Source organism: Prunus avium, chromosome 4 (genome assembly GCF_965620075.1).
Source record: "Prunus avium chromosome 4, drPruAviu1.hap1.1, whole genome shotgun sequence".
In the NCBI taxonomy this organism is placed as follows: Eukaryota; Viridiplantae; Streptophyta; class Magnoliopsida; order Rosales; family Rosaceae; genus Prunus; species Prunus avium.
Genome location: NC_142287.1, coordinates 18,885,958 through 18,905,421, shown reverse-complemented (window position 1 = coordinate 18,905,421; position 19,464 = coordinate 18,885,958). Strand labels below are relative to the sequence as shown.

The window sequence follows — 19,464 nt, the reverse complement described above, 5'->3', positions numbered from 1 at the left end:
AAGATTTTCGACGATTCGAACGTTGTCCCCCACTTTTGCCAACGCCATCTCTCCATTTCCCAAAATATTTATTCAAAATTTTCCACCTATTAGCCAAGGTCATTTCCGTAAAAGCCGAATTCGATCTTTCAGAAAATTCGGCATGAATTTTCCTCCACATATGAGAGAACTTCACGGGCAATGACCAACTTGGACCCAACACTCACACAACAAAATATCTTCCATGGTTTTTCACGACCCTCCGGCTTCAATGGAAGAGGCAATTTGTATTTTTGCACAAATGAAATTTAGTAGTATAAAATTTGGTGTGGAAAGTGAAAAATATTGGTATGTATTTATAGAAAAAAATTTCATAATTTTTTGGTTTTTTACAAATATATTTTTTAGAATTTTTTTACACAAAAATTGGCAATTGTTCGATTAGAGGAGAAATTAGGATCAAACGCACCAAGATGCGCCACGTGGCTTGAAGCCATTGGCGGAAAACAGGTTGGCGTCAACGTTGACGTCATCAGCCTTCAGGCACCAGCTCGGCCTCGATCTGCCTTTGGGCTTGCTCGGTTTACTGATCCTCACCATTTTCTAGGGCTGCATTTGCCCACTGGAACCACGAAATGGGCCTCGAGCCCCCTCCTGCCTTGGCTGGCCTTGCGCGTTAGAAGTGCTCTAAGCTCCAACTCTGAGTTGAAGCTGTGTTTTTGCAATTTCTCATCGAACTACATTTCACGAATGTTTTAATTACTTTTTATTCAATTCTTAAGTAAAGTTATGGTTGGAGTTGTGTTTTTGCAATTTCTTCTTAAATTTTATCTAAGGACGTGATTTAGGGAGTTCATCGCAGATGCTTTTAGGACTAGCCTATGTGAGGTTTAAAATGCGTAAGGAGGTCGAAACTTGAAATAGTAGGCATATTAATACATCTCAAACAAACCTAGTATGGTTTGCCAATTTTCTTGCAAAAAACATGTGTCAAGATTTGAAAAGCTCAAGTGATCTTGATGTCTCAAACAGAGATGTCAAATACTAAATTTGGAATAGCTGGCTTATGTGACAATTTGATACTTTATAAAAAATTTAAGTTCACCTGAAATATCAAATAACAAATTATTTTGTTATACTTATAAATGTAAACGGGACATAAATGAGAACAAAACATTAAAATAATAGGGGCTCAATGTTACAAAATATTAAAACAATATTTGGAATCAAGTTATATGGGATATTCTTTAAAATTCATGTAATATTTGATTATTCGGTTAGAACAATTTTCTCATTCAATTTTTACAATTTTATATCCATATATGCAATTTAACATATCGATTGGAGATGCTAGTAATTGTATTGTAGAAAATCTTTAAAGATCCACACTTTGTGAGACAAGTTAACTTCCAAAGGGAGCGAGCATCTCCATAGCTTTGCTAATGTGATTGTGTTAACATGTACGATCATGTTCATCATCAACCAACCATATAAGTTTTGCATGTGTAACTACTCCTTTTATTTATTTTATTTGGTTATTTTACTCTTAACACTAAATTTATCCAGTTTGCATTAAAAAATTTCCAGCTCAGGGTAGTGGGCCCCACAGGCGCGACGACTAACACCTCCAACTAAACGTATATCAAACGGCAGCCGTCGATTTTCTATGTGCCATCTTAAACCAGATCTGGGCCGTGGATGCACTCCCGCTATCGAACTTCGCTCTCACGTCTGACACACAAATCCGACGAGGCAGTTAACTGCATTTTAAATCCGGATTTGGAATCCGGACCATATAAATCCGAAGCATAATGAAATTAAAAAAAATGAAAAATAAAAAACGAACACGAAGCATATTGTTTTATTAGAGAGAGAGAGAGAGAGCCAAGCACTGAGAGTGGGACTCGAAGACTTTTTTTTTCTTCTAAGCTCCAAATCAACCAACAAAATTCAAATCTCTGTAAGTTTCGTATCCTAACCTATTTTTATTGAATTGCAATTGTCAATTGTTGTTTCTTTTTCTGTTGTAGAATTTTGGTAAAAATATTTCTGGCGATTTATTTGGGCTTAATTGTGGTACAGAGCTTAGGGTTTCCAAATGTTTGTTGCAGCTCTCAAACTTTGTGAATTCTTGGTTGGTTTCTACTGATTACTGTGCAAAATTGTTTCTCTTTTTCATGGCTCTGTTTGGTTGCGAGAAAGTTGCAAAATGAAGTGTGATTTGTAGTTTTGAATTTCGCGTATTTTTGACCCGAACTGATCTTAGTATAGTTCCTTTGCTTTAAAAAAAAAAAAAAAAAACTTAACATGGCTTTGTGAAGCTGAGGCTTAGTTAAAGCAGTATAGAAGCTAAAGATTTGAAATTTGTTTCGCTTACTTTTTATCTCATGCTTTCTCAGCAAACGAAGGGAAAGATTTTTGGTGCTTATTTGGAATGCTTTTGTATTAAGTTTCAAATTTTCAAATTTTATTTGATTTTTATCCTTTTGGGATCTGTGAAAGTTATGGACTTTGTTCAGATGTAGTAAGGGCCTTCAATGTTGTGGGGACTGTTATTGTTATACTCCCCATGCCTATTTCTCCGAAATTCGATTATTGCCCTTTGGAATGTTATTTGTCAGCCAAAAGTCAGCTTTATTTGCGGCATTTTCAAATGCAATACATTTTATTTGAATACTTCTCCAAACAGATTGCATTCTCTTTGTTTGAAAGAATAGTAGTAACCCCTTAAATTTCTATGAGAGGTCTTTTTATTTTTATTTTTATGGTAATTTCATGCTCAGTGATACATGCGCTAAGTAAATACTACATTTGTTTCAGGAGATAGTTCTCTGATAAACTTTGGGAGAAAGAATCTGCTTTAGATTAACTGAGAGTGGCTTGATCATGGGTGAGGAAGACACGGTGACCAATGGCACTGAAACAGTCGCGAATGGGACTAGCCAGTCAGGGAAAACCAGTGTAGATGTGACTGATAAAAAAGGGGAGGAAAATGTCGGGGTAAAGGAAATGGATGTAGATAAGAAAGGTGACGGGAAAGCTGAAGTGGAGAAAATGGATGAAGACCTAGAGGCCAATGGATGCAAAGATGAAAAATTGAAAGAAGAAACAAAGGAATCCAAAGTTGAGGAAAAGAAAGAAGAAAATGGTCCAAATGAAGTTAAGATAGGTGATGAGAATGCTGAAGTTGAAAAAATGGATGAAGACCTAGAGGCTGATGGAAGCAGAGATGAAAAATTGAAAGAAGAAAAAGAGGAACTTAAAGTTGAGGAAATGGAAGAAGAAACTGGTCCGAATGAAAAAAGGGAGACCGAAGAAAAGACTGAAGAAAAGAGGGAATTTGAAGTGGAGGAGGACAAGGTAAAGAAGGTAAAGAAGGCAGAAGAGAAGGCAGAAGAGATGGAAGAAGAAAAAGAAGAAGAAAAAGAAGAAGAAAAGGAAGAAGAGAAGGAAGAAGAAAAGGAAGAAGAAAAGGAAGAAGAGAAGGAAGAAGCGAGGGCAAAAGAAGCTAAGGTGGAGAAAGGGCCGAGGAAGCGTGGAAAAGGAAAGAGTGTGGAGAAAACTAAAGAGAAGAAAAAGGAAGTGGCAGAAAAGAAGGAGCCAGAGCAAAGGACTCCTGCTACTGATCGCCCTGTACGTGAGCGGAAATCAGTTGAAAGGCTGGTGGCATCTTTTGAAAAAGATGCTGTCAGGGAATTCCAAATAGAAAAGGTCTTCTTTTTATTTGTTTTGTACTCTAAAGATATCAGTTTCAGTTATCAATTGCTGAGGATTATTTTGTTTATAGTCTTACCTTTAACATTGTAGGGGCGCGGTACACCATTGAAAGACATACCTAATGGTATGGCTTCTGCCCTATTGTTCTGTTATTTTTACACTACTGTTCATGAACCTCACTGTGGTTTTCTCTGTCAAAGTTAATCTTGTACAAGTTTTAATTTGTTTTGACATGATATGAAATCCAGTAATCCACTTGCATATTCTTTTCACGTTTAAAAATTTGTCTCAGTAGTTACTGTTAGCCTTCTGTTCATTTTTACTGATCAAGTCATTCAATAGGACTATGAAGGGATCAGAGCTGTTAGGAATATATTTTCTTGTTTTGTATGCTGTGTGGGGTCTGGCGTTAATGAAGCTGGAATATGAACTATATGATAGTCTTAATATTACTAGTGTCCCTTATTATGCCGTTCAAGCATAGAAGTTGTGTTGGAGGTAAGTGGCAGCCCTTTAAAAGTTTTTTGAAGGCGTGACAGGGAGGGCTCTAAGGCCCAAGCCCTAATTTGGAATATGATGATGTTAGGCGTACGTGGGATCTTGGGTAATTGGTTTTTGTCGAGTTCAGTCAATATGGGGTATTGTTGTATGGTCTTTACCACAGTAGCCAAGATTCCTTTATGTATATAGTTTGTCTATTGGGTAAATATTTAGTCCTATAATAACTAATGTTACTAAGTGTGGTGATTCATGTAGCGGGTAAATACATGGTCCTTTAGTAATTAATTTTGGTTCAATGCATTGATGACCTCAACGTATAGGTAGAAGTCACAAATCACATTTAGTAGCCAGCCTAGTAGAGCTCTATATAAGGCTTGTGAACCCTTTGCTTTTCAAAGAAATGAATGAATTTAGAGATTTTCCAGCAAGCACACGTTTCTCTTTAGGATTGTCTGATGCAACCTAACCCTAGGTGTGATGCCTTGGGCCTCTAAGAGTGATTCCTAGAATCTTACTGGTCTGATGCTAGTAGTTTCTATCCTTGCTTTGCTTACTTAAGATTCCCGCGTTTTCTTATCTACCAACAATTTACAGCAACCAAAAGCCCAAAATATCATTTATGGTGTGATGCTAGTAGTTTCTATCCTTGACTTGCTCTCTTAAAATTTCAGCTTTTCCTTATCTACCAACAATTTACAGCAACCAAAAGCCCAAAAGAGCATTTCCGCAATTTTTTCTTTCTTGTCCTGTATCAAGTTGTTCAAATCATGTCAAAATATGAAAAGTTAGAGTGAGGGTGGAGTAAGGAGATTGTGACTACTACACCTGCGTTTAATTCTTTCATTTATAATAATGGAAATTTCATGTGCAGGTATTGGCAATTATACTTTTCTGTCTTGTTATAGATTCAGTTTTCTATGTTAATATCTAAGTGCCTTTTCCTGTTTATCCAGTTTTGCTTGGAAGAAATCCATATAGAACCCTTTCAAGTGATGTATAGCATGAAAATGATTATTTAATAGAACATTGTCTCTTCCTTAGCCTTTTGGTTTCTCTACACCAATGTGTGAGACTAAATTGTTGTTGCTTTGATTCACAAGATCATAGTCTTACAATTTAAGAGTTGTTGAAGGTTCTTTACTATGGAAATGCAAACTTATGATGTTTGCCTTGTTCAAATTGTTCAGTGGCTTTCAAGTTGTCAAGAAGGAAAATGGATGATAGCTTAAAACTACTTCATACAATTCTTTTTGGAAGGAGAGGGAAGGTAATTCATTACTGTTACCTTCTTATTTGTTCTGTTCGATTACTTTTTCCATCACCTTACTGGGTAACGAGAATGTGTTGAGGATTCATATACAAAGTATATACTACACAATTAAACTACACATATAAAAGCTCTTGGAAGATTCTAAAGCTAGTATTTCCTCATATTTGACTTTCATTTAATTTTGCAGGCAGTTGAGGTCAAGAGTAACATATCCAGATTTTCTGGTTTTGTCTGGCGTGGAAGTGAGGTAAAAGGATGCATAATGAATAAACAAAATTAGATGTTCTTCTTGCATTTAAAAAATCTTTGTATGGCATGTTTTAGTGCTTTTAGGAATAGTTTGTTATCACTCAAATATGAACAGTGTGCTTTAACTCGTGATGTAATAGTGAGGTTCAAATGTTGTCATTGTTGCAGGACAAGCAAAAGACTAAAGTAAAAGAGAAATTTGACAAGTGTAATAAAGAGAAGTTGTTGGAATTCTGTGAACTGCTCAACTTACCAATTTCCAAAGCTACTACTAGGAAGGTTTGTTAACATTCTGCTGCTGCTTCTGCTACCTGTTTCATTGGAATTTTGTCCCCGTCTTTCCATTTAATATGGTGAATCTTTTACTAAATTCACTGCCTGACTGATGTAGTGACTTTCTCACTGGTTGGAATGTTTCTTGATAGTTAATTAATTGACATTATGCACATTGTTCAATTTAGACACAACTGCCTGCTCTGCGTTTCTACTCATATTTGCACAAGAAGTGATAATCTAACCATGAGTGGACCTACAGATGCAACAGTTGATCTGTTTTGCTTTATCTAGAAAAAAAGAAAAGAAAAAAAGAGGTGATGCATCCTGGGATTATCTGAAACACTGGTTTTGGTTTTCATTTGAGAGCAGAGAAGGCATATCAGAAATGAATTTTTAGCTCAATTTAAAAAGTAATTTTGGTACTGTCAAACTTGGAAGTGCAATTGCTTAAATGAGCTGAAAATACAAATGCAGGAGGATATAGTTGCAAAGCTGATAGACTTTTTGGTGTCCCCTCATGCCACAACCACTTCGCTCCTTGCAGAAAAAGAGGTTGATTTACTTAGCTGCAAATATTTCCCCTTTGAGAGAATTGTTTTCTTGCACAGTAGGTTCACAATTTTTCATTTTCTGCTGGAATATCAGTCAAGTAAGGGCAAAAAGCGAAAGAGGGCAACTAAAGGAAGTTCATCAACATCTGGGGGCACAAATTCAAAGCGCTCGGCAAAGGTATTATTTTCTCATCCTGTAATCTCATAAGCAAAGTTGTGATTTGAGCATTAGAATAGTAACCTAATTGGTGCTTCATTTTTTGTGCTGTCTTACTGTGACTATAAAAGATTCTACCTAAAGTCAGTAAAAGTAGGCTTTTTTTTATCTCCCGGTTCGTATATATCTTTTGCATTTGGACAAGACTTTGTCTTTCCATTTTGGTGAATCTTGTGTCTTTTGGTGAACATTATCTATTCCTTTGCCAAACTTGGTAGAGTGTCTGAGGGGTCCATTATTCCATGGCCTCAGCTGTGGGTAGAATGTGGCATCATTCTTTCAATATATGTGCCATTTCTTTGTTTAGCATTGGTGGATCTTAAGATAAGGACATATATGCACTGTTTCCGAAGGCTTTTGTAGTCATGGTGATTTTTACTGTAATTTCACCTTCAGAGGAGAGATTTATAAAGTACTGTAAGAGTTTAACTAAAAAAGAAACATGCATGTGTACCTGTATAAGATTTTCTCTCTTGAATCTGTTTAGAGGGCTTCATACCCTTGACTGCTGTTTTTCTTATGTATTTGTAAAAAATTAATTTCTTCTGTAATTTTCCAGAATCGTAGAAAGAATGACGATGATTCAAAATTGGATGACAAGAGTGCAGCAGATACAGAAGATGAGTCAGAGGAAGATGAGAAAGAAGATGAAGAAAATGTTGAGGAGGAAAATGAGAATGGTGTTCACGAAAACTCTGAGGATGAGACGCCTGAGCATTCAGAAAGTGAGGAGAAACTTGATTCTTCAGATGATAGTGAAGAAGAAGTGGAAAAGCAAAAGCCAAGGCGAAAATCATCATCCAGAAAGAAGGGTTCTTCTGCTAAAGCTCAAACTAAAAAAGCCACAGGTTCTGCTAAATCTACTCCACCACCTACTAAATCACCAAAGAAGTCATCATCAAAACGCACTCCGGTGGATGATGACAGTGATACGAGTCCGAAGGCATCCTCAAGAAAGAAGAAAAATGAGAAAGTCTCAAAAGTGCCAACTCCAACAAAATCTGCCTCAAAGGAAAAGCCTGGTACAAATCAAAATCTCTCCTTCACTTTAGTGTTATTATTGTTGTTATCATCATCTTATATATTTTTGGTATTAACTTTTGAAGTACTTGAATACCTTTGTTGTGTGTTCGTTTATTTACGTATTAATGGAAAATGGTTTATCTGGTCAATTTTTTTTAAAGAATTGATAACTTTATTGTTGAATACGTATGATTTTTATAAGCAATTGGCTCTTGTGAATTCTTTCATTATAGAGCAAGAATTAGAGCTTTCTTCTGCCACTTCATTCTAGTCAACATTACCAAGTGTTTTTGTTATTTGAAGGGAAAAAGGTTGCTAAAGGGAAGGACAAGACCAAGGAGGAAAAATTGAGGCCAAGTGATGACAAATTGAGAGATGCAATATGTCAAATTCTCAAAGAGGTTGACTTTAATACGGTAAGCGTAGAGTGTTAATATTGTCTACCAAAGTTGTAGTGGCATATTCTTGAATAAGCTGGTGAACATGGTTGTAAGGCATGCTTACATGGTAAATACCGAGAACATTATAAATGTCAGAAATTAAAATGGAAGGTATCTGAAACAATTAGATTTCATGTTTATTTTACCATGGCATGTGGTAAGTAATAGTTTTTCTCATCCCACTGATGATTTGTATTTTCTTGCAGGCTACTTTCACCGACATTCTGAAGCAACTTGGTGTGCATTCTCGTTATTGTTTTATTTAAATTTAAGACTATTTTTCTTTTGAACTTTTCTGATATCTAATCGTTACTAGTTTGGCCTTGGCTTCTAAATGGTTCTTTTCAAAGAAATTTTGTAATATTTGCCCATGCTTTATTGATCTAGTAATTTGGTTAGAAACCTGGTGGAAATGATATGATATTTTTCATTCAAGTAGTGTTTGATTAAACCAAAAGTCATCTTCGGGTTTTCTTATTGGGTGCCTTACTACCTGATATTGTCCTTTTTCAGCTCGGCAATTTGATACAGATCTCAGCCCGAGAAAGTCATCCATAAAGCTCATGATCCAGGAAGAGCTTACGAAATTAGCTGATGAGGCAGATGAAGAAGACGAAGAAGGGGGCCCTGAGAAAGATGAAACCGAGTCTGCCGGGCAAGAGGTGGAAGCCTGACCAATAAGAAGGGTTACGACTGCATGGACATAGTATAGTCCCTTTGTTTATGCCTTTTGTTTTCATAACTTATCTTAATCCTGCATGTACTATTTAGTCTGTCATAGTAAGCTGGCTGTAATTTGTTGTTGGTGCTCTGTTTGCTGGAAAGTAGACTAGTAAATTAAAACCAGTGGATGTGGAATTACCCTCGGGTTCTGCTGCCATGCAGGAAGGCAGTTTGTTATGTACACGTTAACATAATTTGTAGCAATTTTACTATCTAATATAACCAGCCTTTTTCTGGATGACCATGGGTTGCCCTTTAATTCACTGATTTCTTTCGCATCCTGATTTTCTGATTTTTTGGTTCTGAGCATCATATGTGATCTGTGTACTGTGCCAGGTTTCCTTGCAGTACTAGACAAATATAGAAGGAAATGAATGAGAACTTGTCACAATTGGTAAGTTTTCTCAGGTATTCTTCGGCGATAATGTTTCATGGCAAAAAGTTTTGGGTGTGGTTTTATCATTGCCACATGGCGTTACTAATTCACATTATAGTTTGTTAGTGTGATCATGCCAAAAAATTTCTCATTTAGTAGTTGCAGAAAATATGTAATATATAGTAGAAAAAAGCATCTTAAGCCTTATGATTTTGGGTGTTTTTTTTCCTGCATTTCTTTTTCCTAACTTTCTTGGGTTAACTGGGTTCACCATCTGATGGCCCCTCTCCTGCTCCCTTTTCCCCCTATTTGGGACAGAAAGCTGACCCTTGTATTCTATTTCACCACTTTAGGTGGCATCTTGAGGCCATATGAACATGCATGTGAATAATTCAGAACTAGGGCTGCAACTAAATCGGGAACCGTTGCTTTACCCCATTATTTGCCTATTCTTTTTAATCACAATCAGTGTCTCAATGATTCTCGACTTGGCTAATTTTTTGCAAGGATGATTTCGTTAGCAAATCATAAGTTCAAATAGTGTATTTTTTATTTTGCAATTTTCCCAGACTTTCCATTCCATCCTATATAGGTTGGATATTCCCCCAATTTTTTGTACTTAGCTTCTATTTTGACGATGAAAATTTTGGCACTGATTTTATTGGTTGCTAAAGAGAAAATGTGTTGCTGAGAAAAAAGAAAAAAAACAAGGAAAAGAAGAACAAATGTATTCGAAATTTGTTGTTGTGATATATCGTCCGGCAGAAGACAAATTGCTCCACTTGTGAAGTGGAGCACTTCAAAGTCCCATCAGAAAATAAACAAGGCATATAAGATAAGTAGTGGATGGCACATGATTTACTTACTAGTCGGGTTTAGACCACCGACTAATAATATTTTAAAGACAATTTCAACATTAATTATTGTGTTAAGGACGTGTATCATATCTATATTATGCGGATGTGCTCCCAATTCTGCACCACCCTGCACCTGAGTTCGAATCCTCTCTTTCTAATTTAGATTAGATTAAAGTAAAAAGCAGGGATGATTAAGCCTTTGTTTTATCAATTACTAAATGATTGTTAATTCTATTAGCTCTTGGATTTAACTTGTCGACTAACGAGCACTTGATGAGACACATCAATTTATTATATAAAATAAAAAGGATTACCGATCAATGTGTCATCAATTTATTCATTAAGTAGGTTTAACTAAGATTATTTTCAACGTAAAGACGTGTTAACAAGTCCTTACCTAGAACTTATGTAGATCAAATGTAATTTTCTTGTCAGACAGTAGTATGTTATACTAGTAAGTAAATTCGTATATTATGGTATCACAGCTTTCGATTAGTATCGCTTATTAAACATAATTTCACATGATCGAGAGTTTTAATTGGTACTTTTAATTTTTGGTAATTATATACGTTAATCCAATAAGTGCCGTCGGTCATCGTACTTGAGACATATTGACTTTCAATTGTATCACAAAGTAAACAAGTTACAAGGAGACCTGACATGTTTTACCAAAAATATCTTTAGTTGCCTCCACAGTAAGTCAGTGTGGTGACCAACACCCCACCAGAATTGAGGCTGATGCTTTGCCCAGTAAAACACAAATCAAACAGTATTTTATTGACAAAATGTATTTAATTTTAAAACATTTGATTATTTTGTCCCTCTAAAAACTCTTTGGGGCCATAAACTAATGTTTATTCTAAATTTTCACCAGTGTCATGATTGAAAGAGACAATTTCTGAAGAAATTATAATAAAATATAGCTTCTTAGACTTAGAGGTGTCAAAGGGGGATATGCTCTGTGAAGCTGGAAGTCATTGAAGCCATAAGATAAAATAATAAACCATGTTTAGAAAAATTAGTGTTAGTTGAAAATCATATTCTTTTAGTTAAATTAAATAATCTCTTGTTACATAGTGTACCATGCTATATCCTCATATTAACAATCTAAATTATGAATTATTTAGAGTGTTTTGTTCGGCAGAAACTTAAGGGCTCGTATGTTAAAGGAAGAAATGAAGGTAAAGTGAATGATTTTTCATTTTTGGAATTAACGGGATAGGTTATAAGGTGTTATTATATCATTTTGTGGGATCTAGATATAACAAGTTTTCTTAACGAGTAATTCATCTTTGACCTTAAATACGAGTTTGATATCAAAAGAAAAAAGCTTTTAGTGTTTGGAAATGAACTTTTATACAAAATATCATCAGATTTCACTGTGTGATATGACTCATGTCCACACTCTAACAAACACTCATATTGTTTTAGCATTCTTTTTCATATTCAAACTCCGCAAACATGACTTTTTATGGAAAGAAAAACTTTCCAAAAAATGTGAATTTATTGGCTCCTCACTCCACTCTCCCCCACTCTGCCACTATGCTAGAAAAGTGCAAATAACACGTGTATAGATATTGTTTGCTCCCCTATCTAGAAAAATTGTTTTTTATTTTTAATTAAAGGGGAAATGGGAAATCCATTAAAACGTTAAGGCAAAATTGTAGCAATGGTCCCTCAAATAAGACTCTATTTTACTTTTCGTCCCTCAACTCACAAAATAAGACTTTTACCTAGTCACCACCTCATTCTACCCAAACCCAACGACAACTCTCTCTCTTTCTCTCTCTCTCCCTCTCCAATGATCCTTTTCGGTTTTGTTTAAATTGTTCAATTGATTGAGAGGAAGAACAATCGATGAAAAAGGTTGGGATGAGGAAGGGGTTGACGAACATAGGGAGGAAGAAAATGAGAGAAGGAGAGAGTAGGTTGAGGTCGGAGTGGGTCTGTGGGTGAGGGTGGGTCGGCGACGAATCTATGGGGTTTGGTTTATTAAGGGTGGCTGAAGGAGAGAGAGAGAGAGGCGGTTGTTGGGGCTGGGCTATGCTTATTAAGAACCCATCACATGAAAAGACAAATGTAGCCCTATTTTTCATAGAAAAGTTGACGGAAAGGACGAGTTTTGAAAGTCGAGGCATAGTTGAAGCACCATCATAACAATTTTTTGGAGATAAGGGACTAAAAGTAAAGTCGGGTCTTACTTGAGGGACCATTGCTACATTTTTGTCCAACATTCACGATTCATATTAGGCAACACCTTACTCACATTGCGGGTAAACAACTTGGGCAAAAAGCAAGGTGTTGCCCAAAAGTAACTTCATTTTTTGTAACTTAATTATTGTAAAGTTTCTTGTTTAACTAACCTAAAAGTATTAAACACAGAATTTAACATTTATCTTTTTGGAGACCTCAAATCTATAAAATGAGAAGTGGTGGTTGGTAAATGCATTAATAGTGGTGGTGGTGGTAATAGTGCCATCATCTGTGATGTTGATGGGTGGGCTGCTAGTGGTAGGGTGACAAGGTTGGGGTGGGGGTGGTGAAGGTGACAAAGGCGGAAGAGCTTGTGGCTGTAGTGGCGATGGTGGCATGGTGGTGGTAGTGACGAAGGTGATATGGGTGGTGGTTGCGGTGCAAATGGTGGTGTTAGCAAGAATGACAGTGCGAGAAGGTTGTGGTAGTAGAGGTGGTAGGGAATGCACTGATGGTGATGGCCATGGAAAATGTTGGTGACAATGATAGTGCATGTTGATGGCAATGACACCATAGTGACACCCATGGAAATATGGTGGTAGTAGAGGTTGCGTTGACGGCGGCATACATGGTGGTTTTCTTTTCTTAAAACTCACACTAGCTTGAAATTTAAAAAGATACCTAGTTTGTTAAATTTAACATTGGACTTTTATGACCTCCAAATCCCATATTTTCTCGATATGAAATTTCAAATTTTGTTTGTTAGTTTATGAATTAAGACAAGGGAATTGGTGTATGTCAATTAGAAATTCTAACTTTTATCCAAATTGTAAGTGTATGTCATCATGCATTTGTATGAGGAAATTTAAAAGTTCTAAGAGCATCTCCAAAGGAGAAGTCAAATACTAAACATTAAATTTGAATTTGAAGACTTACGTGACAATTTAACATATAATAGAGTTTTACATTCCACCACACATATCAAATTAAAATTTTATTTGATTACATTAGTGTTGATTTGTTTATTAAAAAAACCAAAAATAACAACATAATGGAGAAATGTTATTTTACGCGTGATTAAACATTTCAGTTGGAGTGAGTCTATGCTTTTTTTTTTCTACAAGCTAAAAATGTCACGTTGGATTTAACATCTCGCTTAGAGATGTTCTAATCAAATTGATGGAAATTAATGTTCAAAAATTTGTAAAGTTTCTTATTTATATACTGTAAAAGTATAATGGATTTAAACAAAGAATTTAACATTTATATTTGTTTGGTGGTATCAGTGACGACAGTGGAGTGTTGGTGGGGGTGGTGATGGTGGTGGAATGGTGGTGAGGGTGGGTAGCAATATGCTCCTCTGCTAGTGCCCATTATGTCTTTCCTGCCTAGTTGCTGCTTCATTGCACGCATCCAGTGTTTTTCGTCCAATTTATGTACTTCATTTCTAAGGTGGAAAACGTAATAACAAAAATGAATATAAGAAATATTCTTTTTTTTTTGGACAGATTTATAAGAAATATTCAATATGCACATAAGTTGAATGCGTTGGAGTGTTTCAATGATTTGGTTGTTTATTTTTTCATTGTTGAACTTTTAGCTTTTTAAATATTGCTCGTGCTCTAAAAAAAATTATGGCTCCGGTCCGGAGAGTGGGGATGGGCAGTGATGACGGCACGGATGGTAGGAGTAGTGGTGGTGGTGGTGACTATGATGGTGGGAGTGGCGATGGTGGTAGAGATATGGACGGCCAAGATAGTGATCGGGGTGGTATAACTATATGGCATGATTTACAATCCTATATGCCTGCACAATTTAACAAACCTCATAAAATATTAATAAAATTTGTATATAATACAAGATACTGAGTAAAGCGTTATAGGAAAAAAACATAATTATCGGTGAGAGAAAATGAAATAAATAATAGAATAGAGGTAAGTTTGCGCCCCACAAAAAGTTGAATATCTTTTGAAAAAGGAAATCCAGGTCAGACCAACCACGTGCCGGATACCAAACTCGCGGTCCAGATCATCCACCTCAACCAATCCAACGGCTGTAATTCCGTCGGTGCGAACTCAACTCTTATCGGCAAATGACGGTCCACATTCATCCACGTGACCATAAGATAGGCGTTATTAACGCCATGATCCAACGGACCCAACTCATTCGCTCCCAAACCAACCACTCTCTCTCCCTCTCTCTCTCTCTCTCCCTCCTTCTCTCTCTCTCTGATCCTAATTCCTCATAATTCAACCAAAATTCAAACCCTTCCATTTTAAATTTTCATAATTTTCGGAATCTCATACTCTTCTTCGTCTTCCTGTGTCTCTCTTCTCACTGAATTTCAAATTCTCAACCAAAATCCAAATACTCACTCATTTCTTGCAAACTTGGAAGCTTCATTTTGCAATTCCTGGAAATTTCAGCTGAATTTGTAACTTCAAATTTCGATTCTTACCATAGTTTTTGATCGACGGCTTCAGCATGTGAAGTCAATTTCTGGATTTTTCTACCATAATTAGTAAAGAAGTATTTTTATTTATTTTAAAATTTGAATAAAAAAGAGAAGAAAAGAAGAGCTTCTTCAATGGCGGACTCGGACAACGACTCGGGCGGAGCGCACACGAAATCAAACAGCGAGCTCTCGCCTCGGGAACAGGACCGGCTGCTGCCGATAGCGAACGTGAGCCGGATCATGAAGAAGGCGCTGCCGGCGAACGCGAAGATCTCCAAGGACGCGAAGGAGACGGTGCAGGAGTGCGTGTCGGAGTTCATAAGCTTCATCACCGGCGAGGCCTCGGACAAGTGCCAGAGGGAGAAGCGGAAGACGATCAACGGCGATGATTTGCTCTGGGCGATGACGACGTTAGGGTTCGAGGAGTACGTGGAGCCTCTCAAGGTTTATCTGCAGAGGTTCAGGGAGATGGAGGGGGAGAAGAGCAGCGTGGCCGCGCGTGACAAGGACCCGAGTGGAGGTGGCGGGAATGGTGGGGTTGGGTACGAGAGTGGTGGTGGGAGTGGAGGAGCTGGGGTATATTGGCAGCAGCAACAACAGCAGCAGCAGCAGCAGCAGCAGCATCAGCATCAGCATCAGCATCAGCATCAGGGACACGTGTACGGCGGAAGCGGGTTTCATCAGATGGGTGTGAGTGGAGTTGGGTTGGGGAAGGGTGGGCCCGGATCTAACATGGGTAGACCCAGATAATTATAGTGGACTCTCTGCTCTCTGTGGCTATTTGCTTTGGGTGTCCTTTTATAAATTATAATTTGATTGCTAATTATTTGCTTAGAGTCTTTCTTAATTGAGGACAGTGTCTGTGTAAAACTCCTACTTGTTACTTATTAGTGCTTTTGCAGAAGTGTTTTATTTTTATTTATTACTAAAATAGTTTGTAATTTGGGATTATATAGAGAGAATATAATTTGAGTAGATTGTGGTATAAATATTTTGATTTGAGTCAATCATATGAGTAGAGGAATTTTCTTTAGTTACCCACTTTCCCTTGTTTTTATTTTCTTAACTTTTTTATCAATCTAGAGAGATGGATTCAAACCGAGATATCCTCCGACATTGGAAAGAGAAATACCGCTAGAGCTAGTTAGTATGGCATTTTGCTCTCTTATTGGCAAAAATGATGATTTTGTTGACCATAAAATCAATGAGAAGTCTAGCAAGCCATCATAGCCCCACTAATTGTATTGGATTTGACACTAAGTTCAAGCTTATTCTGCCCTCTTTCTTTGGATAAGGGTGAGAGGGTAGAATTGGATGGCTAAACGGTCAACTATCATTTCAACTTCAACTAAAGTAGGAGGCCTGTTTTAGACACATTCTAACAAACAAAAAAACCACTATGAGCTTGTAGAACTAGCCAACCAAACCAATGAATCTAGATTTCTAATCGGGTTTAACCTAGTGGAAAATTACCTTAATTTGCATACTGTTGGTCTCAAATTCAAATTTTCACGGCACTTTGGCAGTGTGTGTGAGAATTCTCCCTCCCCGCAACAACAAAAAAAGTTATAAATAAACCCACTAAATATTGGAGTGAGATTGTATTTCTCTTTTGTGGTATTACACTGATAGAACTTTCTCCCTCGAATCTTACTAAATCTTTCTAATTCTCTGATTTCTCTATCCCTTTTCTCTTATGATTGGTGTGTTTTTCTTTCTTACCAAGGCTTCCTTTTATAGGCAAAGGCTTACAACATCTTTTCCTATATCAGTAAATATTACAACCACATTTACTGCACCTATCCCGAAGGCTATATACAAAGTCTTCACATTCATTTACTTCTTTGTGGATGGAAATGATGCATCCCCAAAAGAAACCATTGTGGATTGAAAAGATGCATCCCCAGAAGAAAATGCAAAGGCCATAATTTTTCTTTGTTGTCACATCCATGAAGCACTGAAAAGCGAATACGTTGCGGTGGATAACCCACTGATTTTGTGGAAAGCAGTGATCCTCCCGAGAGCCCGATATGAATGGATACACCTCATATTCCAAGATTTCAAGTTAATGTCTGAGTATAATTCGGCTATGCACAAAATTACATCCATGATAAAGTTATGTGAGGAGAATATCTCTGATGAGGATATACTTGAAAAAAGCCATCAGTATTTTCCACACTTCAAATGTGCTCATGCAGCAGCAATATAGACAGTGTGGCTTTACGAAGTACTCGGAGCTGGTATCTTGTCTTTTGTTGGTCGAGCAGAACAATGAGCTTCTACTAAAAAATCACCAATCTCACCCAACAGGCCTAGCACCATTCCCCGAAGTGAATGATGCATCTCAGGAAATTAATGCCAGCCTGTTGGGCGAGATTGGTGATTTTTTAGCGTAAGCTCATTGTTCTGCTCTACTAACAAAAGACATGATACCAACTTCGAGTACGTTGTAAAGCCACTATGCCTATATTGTTGCTGCATGAGCACATTTGAGGCATGGAAAGTATTGATGGTTTTTTCAAGTATATCCTCATCAAAGATATTCTACTCACATAACTTCATCATAGAGGTAATTTTATGCATCGCCGAATTATACTCGGACACTGACTTGAAACCTTGGAATTTGAAGTGTGTCAATTCATATATGGCTCTTGGGAAGATCACTGTCTTTTGGTGATTGTACTTTTTGCATAAGGCTTTCCACAAAATCAGTGGGTTATCCACCACCATGTATTCTCTTTTCAGCGCTTCACGGATGTGACAGCGAAGAAAGATCACGACCTTTGCATTTTCTTCTGGGGATGCATCGTTTCCATCTACAAAGGTTTTTCCAAGGCTATTGGCCTCAAGGTGGATCTTGGCATCTAGGACCCATGATAGATAGTTGTTTCGAGATATGTCCCAAACAGCAAATTTAAGCTTTGCTAAGTTTGCCATCTTCAAAAGAAAATGAGATGTATCAGGATTTGCAATAATATGTTTGCACATTGTTAGAATTTCAGGTTCTCAACAAGATTTTATTTTTGAACTTTAGACCAAAAATATTTTGCATATTAACTCGAAACTTCATGTTCGAGATTTGTGACATTAGACCATTTCTTAACATGAACTTAAGGCCCCCATCGTACATGTATGTTAACAGATGATTTCTTTCACAATAATAAACTGCAATAAAGTAACAAAATTAAATGACATATGAATAAAATATTATATATCGAATTTACCACATCACACACTGGTATTTACATATGCTTAATTGCATCGTCCAAGGTGTAATTGTGGCTTTTATATATCCAGTATATAATAAACTATTAAAATAAATAAAAAGAAATGTTAGTAGCATAAAAGAAATCATATGTTTTAGTAAGGGTAAGTGATTAGTAATAATTATTACTAAGGGTCAACCTTTAGTAATGGTTATTATTAAAGAAATCCCACTAGTAAGAATTATTGATAAATAAATATATATTACTATTAGGAGTGTAGTTAAATTGGCACTTTCCCAGTATATAAGTTATTATATTATGGGCAATATAACCGCGCCACTATTTAAGATATAATAGTAATAAGATGGGCTTTAAAATCACACCACCATTTTTATTACAATAATAATTGTTACAATGTGATGGACAATGGAACTACACCACCATAAAATAGTAGGATGATGGATAATACCGCGTCATTCCAAATTATAATACGAAAAGATAAATTAAACAAACATGAATGAAACAACATAAAAATTGTGAGAATACAAAAAAGAACGTATATATGTCGTCATAATAGTAAAGTGAGAGTAGACATATGACGGAGAGGAGACAAAGAAATAACCACATAGTGTTTAGCTAAAAAGATTTAGAGGTAAAGAAGAGAGACTATCGTCCTGATAACGTGTTATAAAACAAAAAAAGTATGATAGTACCTTTAAATATTGGAGTGGGATTATATTTCTCTTTTGTGGTATTACGCTGATAGAACTTTCTCTCTCGGTGTGTTTTTCTTTCTTACTGAGACCTCCTTTTATAAGCGGGGGCTGACATCTTTTTCCTATAGCAGTAAATATTACGACCACATTTGCTGCACCTATCCTGTAGGTTTTACACAAAGTCTTCACATTCATTTACTTCTTTCTTTTCATTGCTTACTTTGTAGGCTCCACATTATTTACAACAAAAATGAATTTATTGTTTGACTTTGAATTTTAAGCGAGTTCATATCCTCTGCTTTGTTATACATGACGAGTTATTCAGATCCTCTGTTTGCATTTTGTCTGTTACTATCTGTTACTGTCTGCTGCACTTTTGTAATTTTATTCTTCGACTTTTTTTTAATCCAATGACTTCGATTTTTTTTTCTTTTAAATTTTTAATTCAATGACTAAAATGTGCAATGTATCGGTGCATTGGATGTACCACTACTCTATCTTTGACTGAGTCCTACTCATTACTTTTGAGTGAGATTGATATTTCATGAATAGGGGTAAAATTCGAATGTTGGAGTTACAGTTCTACTAACTAAGCGAAAATCGAACTATTGAAGAAAAGTTATAGTCACAGCTATATTTTTATTTTTCCATTTCAAGAGAGGAGAAAGGTAAGAGTCGAACCATTGCCGGAGATACGAAAGACGAAAGACGGTTC

The 19,464-nt window shown here is 36.4% G+C and overlaps 3 protein-coding genes across 4 annotated transcripts; 2 read left to right on the top strand and 1 right to left on the bottom strand.

Moving 5' to 3' along the window:
• The first annotated feature begins 1,778 nt into the window (after window positions 1-1,778).
• On the top strand, window positions 1,779-9,184 carry LOC110760228 (DEK domain-containing chromatin associated protein). Of its 2 annotated transcripts, none has more exons than XM_021962465.2 (12): window positions 1,779-1,939; window positions 2,800-3,690; window positions 3,787-3,820; window positions 5,385-5,464; window positions 5,655-5,714; window positions 5,885-5,995; window positions 6,467-6,544; window positions 6,638-6,721; window positions 7,320-7,782; window positions 8,087-8,199; window positions 8,430-8,460; window positions 8,737-9,184. In XM_021962465.2, the coding sequence occupies exons 2-12, from the start codon at window positions 2,866-2,868 to the stop codon at window positions 8,895-8,897; spliced, it is 2,040 nt and encodes a 679-aa protein (XP_021818157.2). In that variant the 5' UTR covers window positions 1,779-1,939; window positions 2,800-2,865; the 3' UTR covers window positions 8,898-9,184. The 2 variants fall into 2 exon arrangements, with proteins under 2 accessions (XP_021818157.2, XP_088107974.1); XM_088251848.1 differs by having other exon boundaries at window positions 1,798-1,939; window positions 2,803-3,690.
• A 5,342-nt stretch (window positions 9,185-14,526) lies between these two features.
• Window positions 14,527-15,834, top strand: LOC110760625 (nuclear transcription factor Y subunit B-3). The gene has a single exon (XM_021962929.2). The coding sequence runs from the start codon at window positions 14,960-14,962 to the stop codon at window positions 15,575-15,577; it is 618 nt and encodes a 205-aa protein (XP_021818621.2). The 5' UTR covers window positions 14,527-14,959; the 3' UTR covers window positions 15,578-15,834.
• Window positions 15,835-17,371: 1,537 nt separating this feature from the next.
• On the bottom strand, window positions 17,372-17,815 carry LOC110760567 (uncharacterized). Its single transcript, XM_021962870.2, has one exon. The coding sequence runs from the start codon at window positions 17,813-17,815 to the stop codon at window positions 17,372-17,374; it is 444 nt and encodes a 147-aa protein (XP_021818562.2).
• Between the last annotated feature and the right edge of the window lie 1,649 nt (window positions 17,816-19,464).

Excerpts from the sequence above, each read along its gene's own strand:
- LOC110760228 (XM_021962465.2), top strand. The coding sequence starts at position 2,866 with ATGGGTGAGGAAGACACGGTGACCAATGGCACTGAAACAGTCGCGAAT. Across the intron at positions 6,545-6,637 it reads CGCTCCTTGCAGAAAAAGAG|TCAAGTAAGGGCAAAAAGCG; the intron begins GTTGATTTACTT and ends CTGGAATATCAG. Across the intron at positions 7,783-8,086 it reads TGCCTCAAAGGAAAAGCCTG|GGAAAAAGGTTGCTAAAGGG; the intron begins GTACAAATCAAA and ends TGTTATTTGAAG.
- LOC110760625 (XM_021962929.2), top strand. The coding sequence starts at position 14,960 with ATGGCGGACTCGGACAACGACTCGGGCGGAGCGCACACGAAATCAAAC.
- LOC110760567 (XM_021962870.2), bottom strand. The coding sequence starts at position 17,815 with ATGTGCAAACATATTATTGCAAATCCTGATACATCTCATTTTCTTTTG.